Source organism: Vanacampus margaritifer, chromosome 20 (assembly GCF_051991255.1).
Source record: "Vanacampus margaritifer isolate UIUO_Vmar chromosome 20, RoL_Vmar_1.0, whole genome shotgun sequence".
Taxonomy (NCBI): domain Eukaryota; kingdom Metazoa; phylum Chordata; class Actinopteri; order Syngnathiformes; family Syngnathidae; genus Vanacampus; species Vanacampus margaritifer.
In genome coordinates, this window is record NC_135451.1 from 3,738,215 (window position 1) to 3,754,613 (window position 16,399).

At 41.1% G+C, this 16,399-nt stretch overlaps 1 protein-coding gene across 2 annotated transcripts in view; it reads right to left on the bottom strand.

Annotated features, from left to right (window-relative positions):
* Positions 1-16,399, bottom strand: part of cntnap2a (contactin associated protein 2a) — a 340,351-nt gene that overhangs the window by 46,524 nt on the left and 277,428 nt on the right. For both annotated transcript variants that reach the window (XM_077553952.1, XM_077553951.1), the window contains exon 18: positions 5,185-5,355. In XM_077553952.1, the coding sequence (XP_077410078.1) occupies positions 5,185-5,355 (171 nt within the window). The remainder of the gene's footprint in view (positions 1-5,184; positions 5,356-16,399) is intronic.

A 16,399-nucleotide genomic window follows, 5' to 3' on the forward strand; every position in this document is an offset into this window, starting at 1 on the left:
GTGATCATTTGAAAATGAGTATCATCTCCAAATTGAAGGCGAACTTCAAAGACAAAGGCTATGAAATGTCCATCCCAAGAAGTTAAGATTTATTTTCTCATCCTCTCAGCACTTACAGTGCCTTTAAAAGGTCTACACACCCCTGCTTAAAAGCCAGGTCTTTGTGATACCATATATTAAAAAATGAGACCAAACATTTTCCACCTACAGTGTCTCCCAAACTTCGCTTTACACTTACTACAAACCTGATTCCAAAATAGTTGGGACACTGTACAAATTGTGAATAAAAACTGAATGCAATTATGTGGAAGTGCCAAATTTCAATATTTTGTTCTGAATAAAACATAGATGACAGGTCAAAAGTTTAAACTGAGAAAATGTATCATTTTAAGGGAAAAATATGTTGATTGTAAATTTCATAGTGCCAATAAATCTCAAAAAAGTTGGGACAATTAGCAATAAGAGGCTGTCAGTTGCACGTATAAAAAAAAACTGCTGGAAGACCAGTTACCACAAATGAGGTCCATTGGCAACTTGATTGGAGTATCAAAAGAGCTTCTCGGAGTGGCAGTGTCTCTCAGAAGCGAATATGGGTACAAACTCATCAATTCCTCCAATGTTGCGCAGAAAGATAGTGGAGAAATATCAGAATGGTATTTACCAGTGAAAAATTGCAAAAAGGTTGAAGCAATCACCATCTGCAGTGCATAACATCATCCAAAGATTCAGAGAATCTGTAACAACCTCTGTGTGTAAGGGTCAAGGCCGAAAAATCATACTGGATGCCCATGATCTTCGGGCCCTTAAACGGCACTGCACCGCAAACAGGAATGCTCACTGTAAGGGAAATCACATAAAGGGCTCAGCAATACTTCCAGAAAACATTGTGGGTGAACACAATCCACCGTGCCAGCCGCCGTTGCCGGATGAAACTCGACAGTACAAAGAAGAAGCCATTTCTAAAGCAGACCAAGAAGCGCAGGCGTTTCTCTGGGCCAGTTGTCATTTAAAATGGAGTGTGGCAAAGTGGAAAGCTGTTTTGTGGTCAGACAAATCACGATTCAAAGTTCTTTGTGGAAAACTGGGGCCCTATATCATATTGACTAAAGAGGACAAGAACAACCCAAATTGTTATCATTACTCAGTTTATAAGCCTGCATCTGTGATCGTATAGGGTTGTATGAGTGCATGTGGCATGGGCAGCTTCCATATCTGGAAAGGCATCGTCAATGCAGAAAGGTATGTTCAGATTTGAGAACAACATATGCTCCCATCCAGGCATCATCACTTTCACAGAAGATCTTGCATTTCTCAACACAATAATGCCAGACCACATGCAGCACGAATTACAACATCATGGCTGCGTAGGACAAGGATCCGGGTATTGAAATGGCCAGCCTGCAGGCCACTTCTTTCACTTAAAGAGCACATTTGGCGCATCATAAAAGGGAAGGTGCAACAAAGAAAGCCCAAGACACTTGAACAGTTAGAGAGATGCGTGTTAGACAAGAATGGGACAGCATTCCTATTTCTAAACTTGAGAAACTTGTCTCCTCGATCTCCAGACGTTTGCAAACTGTTGTAAGAAGAAGAGGGGATGCCTCACAGTGGTGAAAATGGCCTTGTCCCAACTTTTTTGAGGTTTGTTGACACCGTTTTTCCTTAAAATGATACATTTTCTCAGTTTATACTTTTGACCTGCTCTCTATGTTGTATTCTGAATAAAATATTAAATTTGGCACTTCCACATAATTGCATTCAGTTTTTATTCACAATTTGTATAGTGTCCCAACTTTTTTGGAATTGAGTTTGTACATGAAAGTGAATAATGGTAAACTGTTCAATTTAATTTACTTAATACAATGTCTTCAGAAAAGTAAATCTAGAGGTCTAGAGGCACCAAATTTTATGCACTACTATATAGCTAACCAGCTACAATATATCATTCTATGGGCACAACCCAACAGATATACTAACTGTTGGCTGGAACTAGAACAGAAGGATTGTAATAACCTCAGACTTCTAGATTTACTCTTTATTACAACATCGATTAATCGACACAATTGTTTTAAAAACCCAATGATTTCCGCCACCCTGACTGCCTGGTGGAAGGCACTAGAAATTACGAAAGCCCAAGTGGATCCCTGCGGGCTTTCTCCCCTATGGCATGTATGACTTTCAACTTAACAACCAATCGTTTTATTTAGGTGTGTGGGAGCAGAAAGGAATTACACATCCCCACCATCTTTTCTCAGATAATATGTTTATATCATATACATCCTTGCTCCAAAAATATAAAATAAAAAACTGAATTTTTTTTAGTTAAAGTTAAAAGTATGATAAAGAAACAAATTCCAACACTTTGGGGTACGCTCCAACCGCCTGTTTTAGCTAAAGATATTACCAAGCTTTCTCCGACAACAACAAAAAACTTTCAAAAATATATGTTACTTTCTTATACTGATAAAATGTCTTTACCCATCTCGAAATGGGAGACAGACTTGTCTAAAGCTCCGGAATCTGGCTTTTGGATTCAAGTTTGTGAAAACGTATTTAAAATGACAAAACACACAAATTTACAACTTATCCAATATAAAATTATTCATAGAACATACATTACTCAATATATGATGAAGAAATGGGACTCTCAGACTCCGACATTTGTCTTGAGTGTTTACAAAACACTACAGACACTTATTTTCATGCTTTATGGTTATGGACTAAAGTCTTAGCAAAACTTTCCGCTATCTTGGACTGTAGGATACCTTTATCTCCAAACTTGTGTTTGCTAGGTGACCTAACAACAACTGACTTACCACGTAAACAATTCTAATCTACACTTGTAGCCCTTACTATCGCAAAAAAAACAATTATTGTTAACTGGAAAAATAAACTCTGAATATCGACCAATGGTCTAACCTCCTCATAAATCACATTTTAATAGAAAAAATATCTGCCTTAAATAAAAAACAAATATCAAAATTTATAGAAACATGGTCTACGTATATAGAATCTTTTAACCTAAATCTGGTTACTTAATTCTACCTGTTAGCGATAGCCACCACATCGCGATAACTTACATTACTATTTCTGTATTTGGCAATTTGTAACTAATGGTTGTGTCTTTATTGTCAGGAACCCAGTTGATGCCAGCAGGATCGAGCAGACTACATCAAACGACACCTTACAGTCACCAACTCCTCAAGATTCACTTCCAATGGGCAATAAGGGTTATATATTATATTCGGAATCACTGCATGCCAGTGGGTTAACTCTATAGGTGCTGTCCCCCCTGGCTGAGCGTGGGCGGCTCTGCCCCTCTGTTGGCTGCTGGGTGGCGGCTGCGTCTCTTGGGGATTGCTGCGTTGCGGAGCTCTCCCAGGTGTCCCGGGCGGCGCCGCCCTGGCGCGGTCCGTCGCTCCGGGCCCGGCGACGCGGTTTGGGGCCTGTGGGCCTCCGGGGTACCCCGTGGCTCCCTCTCACCTCACCCTTCCTCCCCCTTGCTGCCTCGTCCTCCTCGCCTCTCCCCGCCCGTCCTCCGCCTCACTGTCCATTCTCCTTCGTCACCCTTCCTCCTCCTCTCCCCCTCTCTCTGCGGCCCTGCCGGTGCCCCTTGCCCTTCTTGTTGTCTCCTTCCCCTACCCCTGTCCGCCTTCCTTCCCCTCCCCTGGGCCGGGGGCTCCATCCATGGCCCGAGTTTCGGGGCTCTGGGGCCGGGCGGGTGGGATGCGGTGTTGTGCCTGCCCCACTCCGGTGGGCCTCCTGGCACTTCGGGCGGGCCCCAGTATCCGGGGGGAGAGCCCTATCGCCCCGCCAGGCTGGTCCAATATGCCCGCCGGGGTCCTGGTGGGGTGGGTGGGGGTTTGGTGGCCGGGTGCGCCGCCTGCCCCCGCCCGGTTGGGACGTGCCCCGCCGGTCGCTCCTCTTAACTCACTGCACTAACTTTGCACAATAATTGTTTATAGACACATATGCTGTGGTCCCCCATCCATGTCGCCGCCGCGCCACCGTGCCCCCCTCTATTTTTTTAAATGCACCACATACACTCTCTGACATATCTGGGAGGCAGGTGGATCGGAGCGGGGGGGGGGGGGAGATATAATTTCCCTCTGCTCCATCTCACACAAACACGATCTGCTTCTTACTCTGGTCGTTGAATCGGTGGAGGCTGATGTCTGTGGATCTCACTCTGCTTCATCTATCCTTCCTTCCTTTCCTCAGTCTCTCCTTTGGTCTCTTGAGGTCTACCTAATTTGTTGGAATTTAGATGTTTCTAACTCTGGTTGGTAACCCGGTGGGTAGTAGGTAATGTCTGGTTGGTGCTGGATTTCACTTTCCTTTCTTTTCTTTGATCCTTCCTCAGGTCTCCTGACAACCTCACAACTCTAGCTGGATTCTGAAGTATTCGGTTTAGGTGAACGGTATGAGATTTTTAATAGGTTTTAGGTGAACTAATGAGTACACACTCACGCACGCACACATGCACACACACATTCTCACGCACATACAAAATAAAATAAATAAATAAATAATAATAAATAAAAAAAACTGAGCAATGATGATGACATATCAAATCAGTAAAATTACAGAATGAACCATACTGAGCTCTCAAGAAAAAAACAACAAAAAAAAAACAAATAAAAAATAAATACAATGCCTGCATGGTTAGTAAAGATGTTATGGAAATAATTAAAACGATAATTAATAAAATTCAACCGGCATCATGCAAAAGATTGACTTTGGGAGGGTCCATGTAATTTTGTTGTTGTCATGTGATTAAATAATAAGGTAACCAAAACATTAGGTATATCTTCATTGAGTGCCGATATGCTAGATTTACACTAATAAAAACTAGAACTTGAACAACAGATGTGGTGATAAACTGACACAGAACCTGCAAAGGCAAGAAGTTTGAAGTGGATCTCATTAGATTGTGAAGGTCCCCGTGTGTGAAAATACACACAATTACAGTGACAGGACTGTGTGGGTAAGTCCTCGTGTGTCATCACATGACAATTTCTTTTTTCTTTTGTATGGAAATTAAAGGAAGGAAAGCAAGAGTTTCTGTGGGGAAATTATTGCACGGAACATAATTCCAAAATATAGAAAGTTGATGCGTTTATATTTTCTGCTGTACACCAAAGGGGGAAAATGGTTGGTGTGAGTGAAAGATTGTAAACTTACATTTCAGTTCTAAACGTATGAAGTCTGTGTTGCCAAGGTTTTCCAGAAAGACCCCATAAGGTGCACTGGTCTTGAAATAGAACGAGATGTCAGCACTGGTCTCCCCCTGGAAGGTGGCAAAATGAAGGTAGGATGATGGGGTGGTAAACGAAGCAGCATTCCAGTAGTTATCTGTAAAAACACACACAAAAAAAAGATTTCTATTTAATGATGAATGCCTTTAATAAAGTAGTAAAGATTTAATTTTAAATATCTACATATACATTTTTACTTAATCCATAAGTGCTATCTGGCTCATTATATTAAAACACAATTATCTCACCCCTTTTTCTTTATGTGCCACATTTCATCATTAATAACTCACACATTCTATGGAGACGTTTTAATGTACTGTAGCTTGTCGTTTTCTGCAGGTTCAGGAAAATTTAATGAACAATTGATTATAATTTAAAAACAGCAGCACAATCAGATAATGTCTTTTCATTCTGAATGGGGCGAAGAGGAGGTGAGAGGAGTTAAAGTCTGGCTCAACTTCTGATAACAACTTTTCAAATGACTTATGATTGAAGCCGAAGAAGCCGCTGCTAATGAAGACAAAGTAGCTTCATGCTAAACAGCTGCTGATGAATTATCAGACTGTGGTTGATGAAGTGACGCCACCATCGCTGCCTCCCTTCGCCTTGTCATGGCTTTGCGCGGCTATGATTGCTCTGGGGATGTTGGGGTGGTTCATAAGCGGGGAAGAGGAGTTTAAAAGTAAAAAAATTAAGAAGTGATGTGAAAGAAAGATAAAAGGAATGAAGTCTGTTGAAAGGCTGGCGACAAATGTGTCAACTGATCAAGTGTTGGACAGTGTCCATCGTTTAATTTATGTACAACTCAGTTATGAAGAACTGAATTGATTGAACTTCAAATCAAACTGTTCATACAAATAATAATGCTTCTAGTTTATTTACTAAAGTAAAACTTGACAGGATCCTTAACAGTACTCATCTTAAGGCAGACAAAATGTGTAAATGAATTTATTCTCATTGTTTTTTTCCCCCATTGTGGCTCTAGTACCACTTTGCATTATTCTAATTGTAAATTTAATTTATTTCAGGCAGCGGTCAACAGAAACAAACACAACCAAATCATAATTCTCCAATCAATACTTTATTAAAACCTGGCCTGAAAAGGAGTGGGAGGAAGAAAACTTCATGTCCATCCACTTTTTGATAGATTTTAGCTCCTTGTTTACTGTAGTTACAAGCTTGTTATAATTATTGCTACTGTAAAATATGTTTAAATCATCTGCAAATAGTATATGTTTTAGTGATTGGGATACATTAAAAAAGTCATTTGTATCTACATTGAACACATTTGGACCCAGCATGGAGCCCTGGTGTACAACCACAAAAAATATCAAGATTTTCTGATGTATATTTTCCCTTTTTTTTTCATATTGTACCCTTCTTGTAAAATAACTTTTTAACCAGTCCCCAGCTACGCCACAAATATTATATCGTTCCATTTATTAATAACGATGAATGATCTAACGTCAAACACTTTTTTAAAATCAACATATATACCAACTGCATACTTCTGTTGTCCTAGGGCATGTGTGATTTCTTCAAAAATTGACTTTGAAGTTCAAGTATGTTTATTTAAGCATGAAACAGTTTGACAAAAAGCACAACCAGCAGATCTTTTGTCTGTGTGTGTCAATCTATTCACAGACGTCAGTTCTGTCCATCTGTATAAGTAGATACAGTATGTGTGTGTGTGTGCTTGTGTCTCCTGAATCTTTGCGATAAATGTTGCTGTTCCCGCATGGCATAGCTTAGACCCCTGTTATCATGATTGCCTTACATCCTGTCACCAGGGGCAAGGACAGATAGCGGCCATGTATACACACGTGGACAGTGTTAACATGCATGGCCACCTATTGATGCGGTTTTCAAGAGTTGTATGTTTCAAATCAGAATACTGGAAAACTTTGCTGGATTGGGTTAATTCACACCACAGAAACAAACAAATGTGTGATGTTAACTATGAAGCACGATAGAAAAATCAGTGTTCAAGTTTTCGGAGTGATTGAAAAACTCAGAGCTGAGATAATGACTACAGTTTACATTTGAATCTCAGCTATGATAAAAATAAATAAATAAATAAAATAAAACATGGAGCCAAGTTGAAAAACCTAGCACACACACTTTCTTATTGGACCAAAGTCTACGACTATTGGATGCTTCTGTGTTGTACTCTGTATTGACAATATCAGACCACACACACACACAAACGAAAAAGTCAACGATGGTGTGATATTGATTTGTATGCACTGCCTGAAACGTCAAAAGTCGCCAGCAAGAAAGGGGGCGAAAAGGCTGACAGCGACATATAGAAGCAGGAAGGACACAAGGATAAAGAAGTACAGCCCGAGGCTGAGTCACGCTTCAGGATGAGGGAGAGAGACAACAAGAAAAAGGAAAAAAAAATAGTGGGAGGTCATGGAGAAAGAGCTCAAAGGATCTCAGGTATGAGCTGCAGGAAATTTGAGTGAGACAGAAAGTGAATGTTGGAGAGTTGCACAGCCAGTAGGCTGCACTGTGTGGTACATTTATACTTCCACCTACATATGGCTGGCGATAAAACTTTCATTCACATGAATGTATTTTTAGAATGTGTGATACTCAAAGGCATACATGTAAAAAGTTTGAGAACCAAAATTCAGAAAATTCAGAACCAAGCAAATCTATTGTGATCTGCCTATTTTCAAAAATGTGACTGTAAGTCATTCTTAACTCTTTGACTGCCAAAAACGTTTAATAACATTTAATAAAATCCAAATGAGGACTGCCAAAAACGTTAAAAGACGTTCACTATGTTTTTTTTGGGAAACGGGTGGAGGAAAGCCTTGGCCAGCTGTGCTGAAAGTATCAAGCAGATCTAGTTAGTATAATGACTATTTTTGGGCACTAGATGGCAGCGATGACTCTCTTTGGACAAGATCGGGTAGGCGTCAGTAGTAGAAGACGTGAGGCGGAGCTAGAGTGTTGAGGGGAGAATGGCTGAGGAAGCGAAAATGGCGACCGGTTGCAAGCAGCTCACGCTTGAGCATTTTTTTCAAAGACGAAAGGCATTGACCAATGCAAAAGAGCACATTGATGACGACGATGATGATGATGGTGACTCCGAGGTTGACGCCGAAGTTGGAAGCTATGATCACGTCGTAAAGCCTCACCGGCTAGTGATGCTAACGCCGGAAAACGCGGTGCACAACCGAGAACTTCTGCACAGGCGGACGTTCAATCGGACGATGAAGAGTACCCCGAGTCCAATGCATATTCATCGGAGAAGTGGGTACAGTCTGATCACGGAGAAGACACTGGTTCTGGACTACGATGCCACCACGAATTAAGTGGATAAGATGGATCAGAACATCTCGTACCACCCGGTATAGGAACTGAAGGAATTGAGGAAGCCAGACGTAACACCACCGTAACGTCACCGTATCATGATCCTGAGAGTAGACTTGATGGCAACATGGCCAAACACACACTGCAGTATATACCTGCTACCCCCCGGAAAAAAAGGCCGGCAAGAAAGTGTAGGTTCTGCACGCGAAGGGGCAATCGCAGTGAAACTAATCTGTTGTGCAAATCCTAATGCGTCCCCCTGCACGCAGGGGAGTGTTACACAAAAATAAAAACTGTAGTTGAAACATCCACACAATTGTCAATAGTACCATAGTTGCACACATTTGTAAATAGTTTGCCAAATTGTTTTGTCAAATTGTTACACTGTTGAATGTAAATAAACGTATTTTGCTATCAAAAAACACTTTTTCACTGTTGGTGGTAGTATTCTACAGAAGTAAAGCACTGTTTAGGTGTTGTTGGCATCAATCATGGAAAAAAAAGAGGTGTCAAATTCATGCATGAAATAATATCGTTTCACAAAAAGCTTGATTTCTCCGTATTTTGGTCCAAAACAGAGCATTTGGTTGAAACTAACCATTTTCTATTGTTGATTACTGAAAAACAGAATAAGGTAGAAACAAACTTCTTTCTTCTGATGAAAGATGAGAGTTCAATCTTTGGTAGTATGTGTGTTTCCATAGTCCAAGCACAAAATTTTCTGTGAACCTTGAAAGATCAGTCAAAATGCTTACATCGGCTGGCACCCACAGCATCCCTTTTCTGAAAACGGTTGGCAGTCAAAGAGTTGTATAACTGTATGTTATACAAGGGTGCGAGGATGGAATTCCTTGTCACATCATAGAAAAATGTGCTATTGGATAGCAGCAGCACGGTGACTTGATGGTCCATCCAATAGGAGACGGACTGGCAGAGCGTTTTCACATTTCAGTACTACAGTAACTGACAAGTGGAACTCCACAGTTTGGTGATGAAGTATTGCCTCCACAAGTGAAAAATCTCATCAAATCTTTGAGTTCTTTTTGTTGTTGTTGTTGATGTTTTTAGTTTTTTTTTTTTTTTTTTTACTTAGTACTATTGACACACTCTGGTCTTAGTATTCAGTCCTTGGCTGTAGAAGTTTTTTGATCAAAGAAAGTCACACACCCTTTATTGACATTTGGGAACCTTTTTTTAATGCAGAATATATTTCCTTTAAATTACATAATTTCTTCACAGTTCTTGAAGCAGTGGATTGGCTTTAACATGTTTAATAAACTAATGTGGCCTCTGCATTCTTCGTTCTTTGTTTATGCTCTTTATGGAAAAAAGTTTGGACAGCAAGGCTGATAAAGAAAAGCAGTTAATGGCAAAAACAATAATAAAAAAAAAAATTCTGTTATTCTGTGAAGCTTCTAATCTAAACTCTTTTGTGTTCCTGCATGAACATTTTTAATGTTACGTTAGAGCACACAAGAAAGCAGAGTGCATTTCAGGGATATTCAAATTGAGTTATATGGTAAGTGTTTTCCTTGACAAGCCATTTTATCTGTCTAATTGGTTCTCAAGGTGCATAGAGAAATTGTCATTCTGTTTATGCCAACTCTTGTGCTCTTTGTCTGGAGCGTTTCTGCTCAGCCAAAGTACTGTAACCTTCATGTTGAAGAGAGACAGCTTTGATTTTTTTTTTCCTGTTCAAAATCGAGAATGTCTCAAGACTTGGCACTGGCCTTCAATGTCATACATTTGATTTGAGCTTCTACTGACAGGGTTTCATTTGGTCATAATGAATAGTGGAAGTCAACGATTCAAAGGGCATATTGTATTGTAGGAGGGCCACTTTAGTGTTGGATTACATTTATACATAGAAAAATACCACTGTAAGATGATGAGGAATAGCACTAGCAGGTGGTACAGATGACTGATTTGACCCATGCGGTCATTTACATGGATATTTCAAAATACACAAACATATAAAAAATTGAATTTCATGTCAACCATTAGGAGGTGTTCAGTGCTGCTAATAATGGATACACGATGGTGTTCAATGGTAATTGACATGCCTACCAGGGCGGAGGTGGGGGTCTCCCTGGCAAGTGGTCCCTCCATATAAAAGCCTCCAGTTGCCCTATGACGGGCATGTCCGGCGGGTGGGCCTTGCCGTAAAAGGGCCCTCAGCCTGCTGGGGACCATCACACACCTACTTGATACACATACCCAGGCAGATGGAGCTCGTTAGCGTTGGCTGGCACTTGTCTACGGGCAGGGACACCAAGACACCAATTGTCCACGCGGCATGCTCACCACGTTGAGGCAGTTCCTAACCAGTGACCGGGCTCTAGCATGGCGTTGCAGCTCGTCGTTACAACCAGTCATCTCGGACCAAGATTGTGGTGTTGGCGCACTGTGCAGCCCCTCCCCCACCTTAATCCTTTCTTTGCGCAGGATCCCTCTATCCCTCTTTTGCTCTCATCTTCTTTGGGACATCTGTCCTGGAAAAAATCCAGCGGCGACTGGCAAGTCGGTGACGGGGGCAGGTTTTGGATGAAGCTGGTAGATCCTAGCCTGCCTCCAGCACGCTGGCGGTGCAGGAAAGCCTTTAATGTCGGTGGGTCGAAAAGTGAACTGAAGCGGCACTCCCACAGGCAGCTACTTGCACGACTGGGCAGCTCTTTTTATGGATTGCACTGCCCACCTGAATATGAGGAGGAGCCTAGAAAATGTGGCCTAAAAACTGGCCACTTCATTTTGTCCTGAGTGGGTAGCTGAACCCGCTAAGGCATCCCAGCATGCAGTTGAAATAACAGGAATTCTAGAAAAAAAACGAAAACTCGATTTTTGAAGATCACCACCTGGAACGTCCGAACTCTTCTGGACCGCAAGGTAAACACCAATTGCGATCGCCCACGACGTCGTGCAGCTCTTATCACGTATGTGCTCGGCAGATATGACATTGACATCGCTGCGCTCAGCGAGACTTGCCTTCCCGGTGAAGACTCGCTCCAAGAAGTCGGCGCAGGTCTTTTGGAGAGGCCTGCCAGAGGATTCCGACAGAATACATGGTGTAGGCTTAATGTTGCGCATCCCGTTGGTCTCCAACAGGTATGCCACCATCATCTGTGCCTATGCCCCTACGCTTCCATCAGCAGACGAAGTGAAGGACGCCTTTTATGATGCACTATCCCGATGTATCAGTACTATCCCCCGCACAGACAAGATCCTCCTGCTCGGCGACTTCAATGCAAGGGTTGGCAAGAACCACACCGTTTGGGGCGGCATCATCAGGAATCATGGCGTCGGGAACAGTAATGAGAATGGCCTACGCCTCCTCAACCCCTGTGCGGAACACAAGCTTGCCATCCCTAACACCATCTTTCAGCTGCCCGACAAACTGAAAACATCGTGGATGCATCCACGGTCGAAGCACTGGCATCTTATTGACTACCTTATCACCCGTCAATGGGATCACCAGGACGTCCTTACCACCAAAGCCCTCAGAGGTGCCAAATGTTGGACTGACCACCGTCTAATTTGGTCACTCCTGCACAGGCGAGTGCGCCCTCCGGTCCGCAAATGCCAAGGTGTAAAATACATCAACCGTGCTCCTTTTGCAGACCCACAAAAGGTGACTGAGCTCCATGGCACACTGTATATATTTCTCTCTATTTTTCTTTCCATTTCCCATGAGAATAACATCTATTTACACTGTCACTCAGTCACTGTTTAACAATGTTCTGATGAGTGACACATTGGATTAAGCTATGCTAAATTAGCTGGAGAAGCTTCATTTGTACTGGGGACAAGTTTACCCAGGCACCACTAAGAAGTGGAAGACGCTTTACTCCTCTAAAGTAGTGATGGAGCATACTGTGATGAGCCTTAAGTTTATTCAATGCTAGTTTACTTAACCCTATAAGGACTGAACCATGAAATATATGAGAGAAAATCTGATTCTTTGTAAATAGGGTATTTATTGGTCCTTTTGAACAAACAAACAAAAAAAATTTAAATGAACTTCCACATATGACTTTTGATTTGTGTCATATTTGATACATCCGGTCCGCTTTAAATTCGTACATTTATAACTATCAAAAATATAATATTAAACAGACATATCTAACCTATTAGTATTTCAATAAAACAGAAATAACATTTCCCACTATAAATAAGTGTAGGTGTCTCTCCTTTCTCAATTGGGGGTATCTTGCAAGGTTTCTGGAAAAGCCATCAGCTGGGTGATACTGCCCTCTGATGGATTATCCGTGCAATGCATGTCAGATCATATACGTCAAAACTTTCCGCCGAAATACATTAGTCACTCCCTTTGACAGCCATAACCGTACGGCAGCTGAGCGTCATGCACAGTACAGTCTAAGAAGCATCAATCTTGTACCGAGTAGCTATTCAAATGTGACATTTCTAATATATGTTTAATGGGCCATGCATCCCATGTTCACATTTCTTGGTCAGAAATACGGTGAACATATCTCAATGTCATCTGCATGTTAAAGTTAGTTTGTCAATTTGAAACACAGAGTGAGACAAAAATAAATATGGCCCTTGTCAAGTGAGAGCAAGGCCCGCCTTTGGTAATTGTGCCGGCCAAACTCCCGTGTACACACACACAGACAGACACACACACACACAGATGTGATGTCATGGGTCATTAAATAATGGTTTGTTTTGTATGTTGGCAGCGCCATGATGATGAGACATTAGTAAGAGCGCCGCCAGATTGTGGATGAGGGGCCCATAATGAGTATGACACCAAGCAAGGAGCCAGGCCAGGTGGTTTGTCATGTTCTGCATCTTGAACACAACCAGGCCACTTCCTGTCGGACATACTGAGAGTTTAACAGTGTGCTATTTCATCATGGAACGCCTCAGTGGTTTTTAAAGGTATCTCAGTGAGCGTTAAAACGACCATATCCACACTTGTGCCGAGCAATGAGATTGCACAGGTCCACTCCATTATTTCTTTTAGTGTGAAAAATGTGCAGTCAACAAGATGATACACAAAACATTATTATTGTAATGATCAAGCTGCCTTACACCAAATATTAAATCCATGTTTGCTTTTCTTACACTCAGGTTATTACTTTCCAGAACACCCGTGGTGCTTTGTTACGTCAAACCTCAGTTGCAAATATAACCCTTTATTTCTATTGTATCCCCATCCATCCATTTCAAAATCCAAATTCATATTAAATATAGGGAAAAATACAAAAAGATTATATAAATAAACATAAATAAAAGAACATACTGACAGTTAAAAGAACTCCTTCAGTTTCATGTTTTTAACTCATTCACTCACAGCCATTTTCACTGAAGCAACCACCTTTGCTCACCAATTTTACTGGATTTTGACTGATGTTGCAAGGCCCACAGAATATAGTGTTCTATTGCTATGAAAGAAAGATTAGAGTCTCCTTTTTCATCAGAAACAAAAGTATATTTCTATCCGTTTCCGTTTTGCAGGAATTAGCATTAGAATATAGCTAAGTTTCATCATTATTTACAAATCTGTTTAGAACTGTGGGTGTATGAGCTGTTTGCAACATGGCCCTGGTTGATCTCTTATACAATGCTGCCACCTGCTGGCCGTTCTTTGTAATTACTACCATTGCTTCACCCGTTCGCTGCAATTCAGAGGCTGCATCAATGCCCTCTGTATGTATGCTCTAGCATAAATAAATAAAAACATAAAAAAAAACGTATAAATATGTCTTAACACTTAAAACATTTAAAATCGAACTACTATATATATATTTATATGTTTTTGGGAGCAAATGATGAAAAGTGCATTTTTTGATGCTAACAAGTTGTAGTCCGACTGAGAGACTGAGAGATAATTTTAAGGGGCACACAACACGGGATCATACTGGTGCTTTTCTGGAAATTATGCTGTTAGTAGATAAATAGTACCTGTATATGTCTTTCTTTCTTTTTTACGACCAAGATGATAGACGAATAGTACAATGGTGTATATACTGGTCTATACAAAATAAAAGTTTGCCTGCTTCTGTAGCTTGGCAGTTAATGTAACATTGCACTGTAGCTACTCAGTGGTCAAGTGGCTTTAAGACAAACAAGCCCAAGTTCAATCTCCAGACTGGCTAGAGTCAGTGTACTGATGTGACCCTTTGAAATATGTTGAAAAAGCCTCAACTGTCTGAAGCACAGGGTGGAGGGTGGTGGTGGGGGAGGCTATGGGGGGAAGAGGAAAAAAACGAGAGAAAAAAAGAGGTAAAGTACTTATACAGATGATGAAATGAAGAATTAAGAGGGTGCCGTGCGAGTGCTATCTTTAAACCGCAAGGCCGCGTGTCCTCTGCAGTCTGAACTGGAAAGGGGTCAACATAGAAGCGCGCACATAGAAGCGCGCACGCAGATGACCCATGCTAGTACTGCTTGGTTTTGTTCTCGTTTATCTCAGAAAACAAAACAAAACATGCAGATTAAACACTGCTGTTATGGAACTTGCAGAAATGACTCCAGACACCACGACCGTTCACATATGAAGGATGTTTTTTTTTTTTTTTTTTTTTTTTAAATGTGAACAGGTGTCAACTTGTGCAGACATCCAAAAGACCAGTTTAACGCCAGCGAGGTGAGCCTTTCACCTTCATATGAAGTAAACATTTTGTTGCGGGTCATGCTCCTACAGATGACAATCCTGATACCTTGCCAGCCACCGTCGTCCCGAAGAGGTAAGTCATATTCCTCTTTTGTTTTGTTTGCTGTTTGGCCCTACCCCGACTGCCGGATGACAATAATGAATGACGAGGAAAAATGCTAAAATGAATTTGCCACTGTTGTTTGGACCTTGGAAACAGCCTTAGTAAGCGGGAAGGATACAATAACTGAAATAACTGTTAATATAGCGAGGGTTGTTGATTATGCCCAAGCAGAATTTCCGATCGCTACACAGTACACACAGACAAAAATCAATAAAAATGTACCCCCAACAACTGTCAAAGACGTAAGACAATCAAATATGACAGACAGGGCATGTGGTGGTAAAGGAAGGATAGCTTGTTGAAACTGGAGAATGTCACTGTCAGTTGCGTCGGACGACGTTTTGAAGGGAAGAAAAAAAAAACATTACCTCTGGATCATGTCGGCTCTTTTTCCTGTCTTCAATTGAACATTAGTATGTTCTTCTATAGTGAATTTGGCACTAGGGCCATCAATCTTGGACAGAATTAGTAGGTTTAGCTCAGTAGACATTTCACTTGTAGACTGACCAGCCGAGTTTGACCCCCTGGCGTCAGTCACTAGCATCATGAATATTAATTACGTGTGGTGACGTGTATCGTGCGGCACACCGTTGTACATCGCTAGTTATTTAGCATACAGGTACTTTAATGTTTAAATGCTAATATGTTAGTTTTTAGTACTAGTTAGTTAAGTACTAGTTTTTGTTTCTGTAGCTGGCATTGAGGGGGCTTAACTGTTATGAATCATTTGAATCATTAAACCAACTCATTGGGTGTCTACTTTGACTAATCTACAATTTTATTGTTTTATTTACAACTGACAATAGGTAACATTTTCCCCTGATTTTAACAGTGAATCAAAATTGTATTCCTTTTTCAACCCTTACTTATGTACATATGATTTGAAATGCAGTCGTCTGACATTAAACGAGAATGGCCACACTCACGTTAACACACAAAAGGAATATAAAAGACAATACACTTGGCTGTGACCAAATGAGGACAAGCGGTATAGAAAATGGATGGATGTACTATATGTATTTATATTTTACATTAGGTAGGTAGTACATTGACATGAACATGTGTTTTAGAACTTCA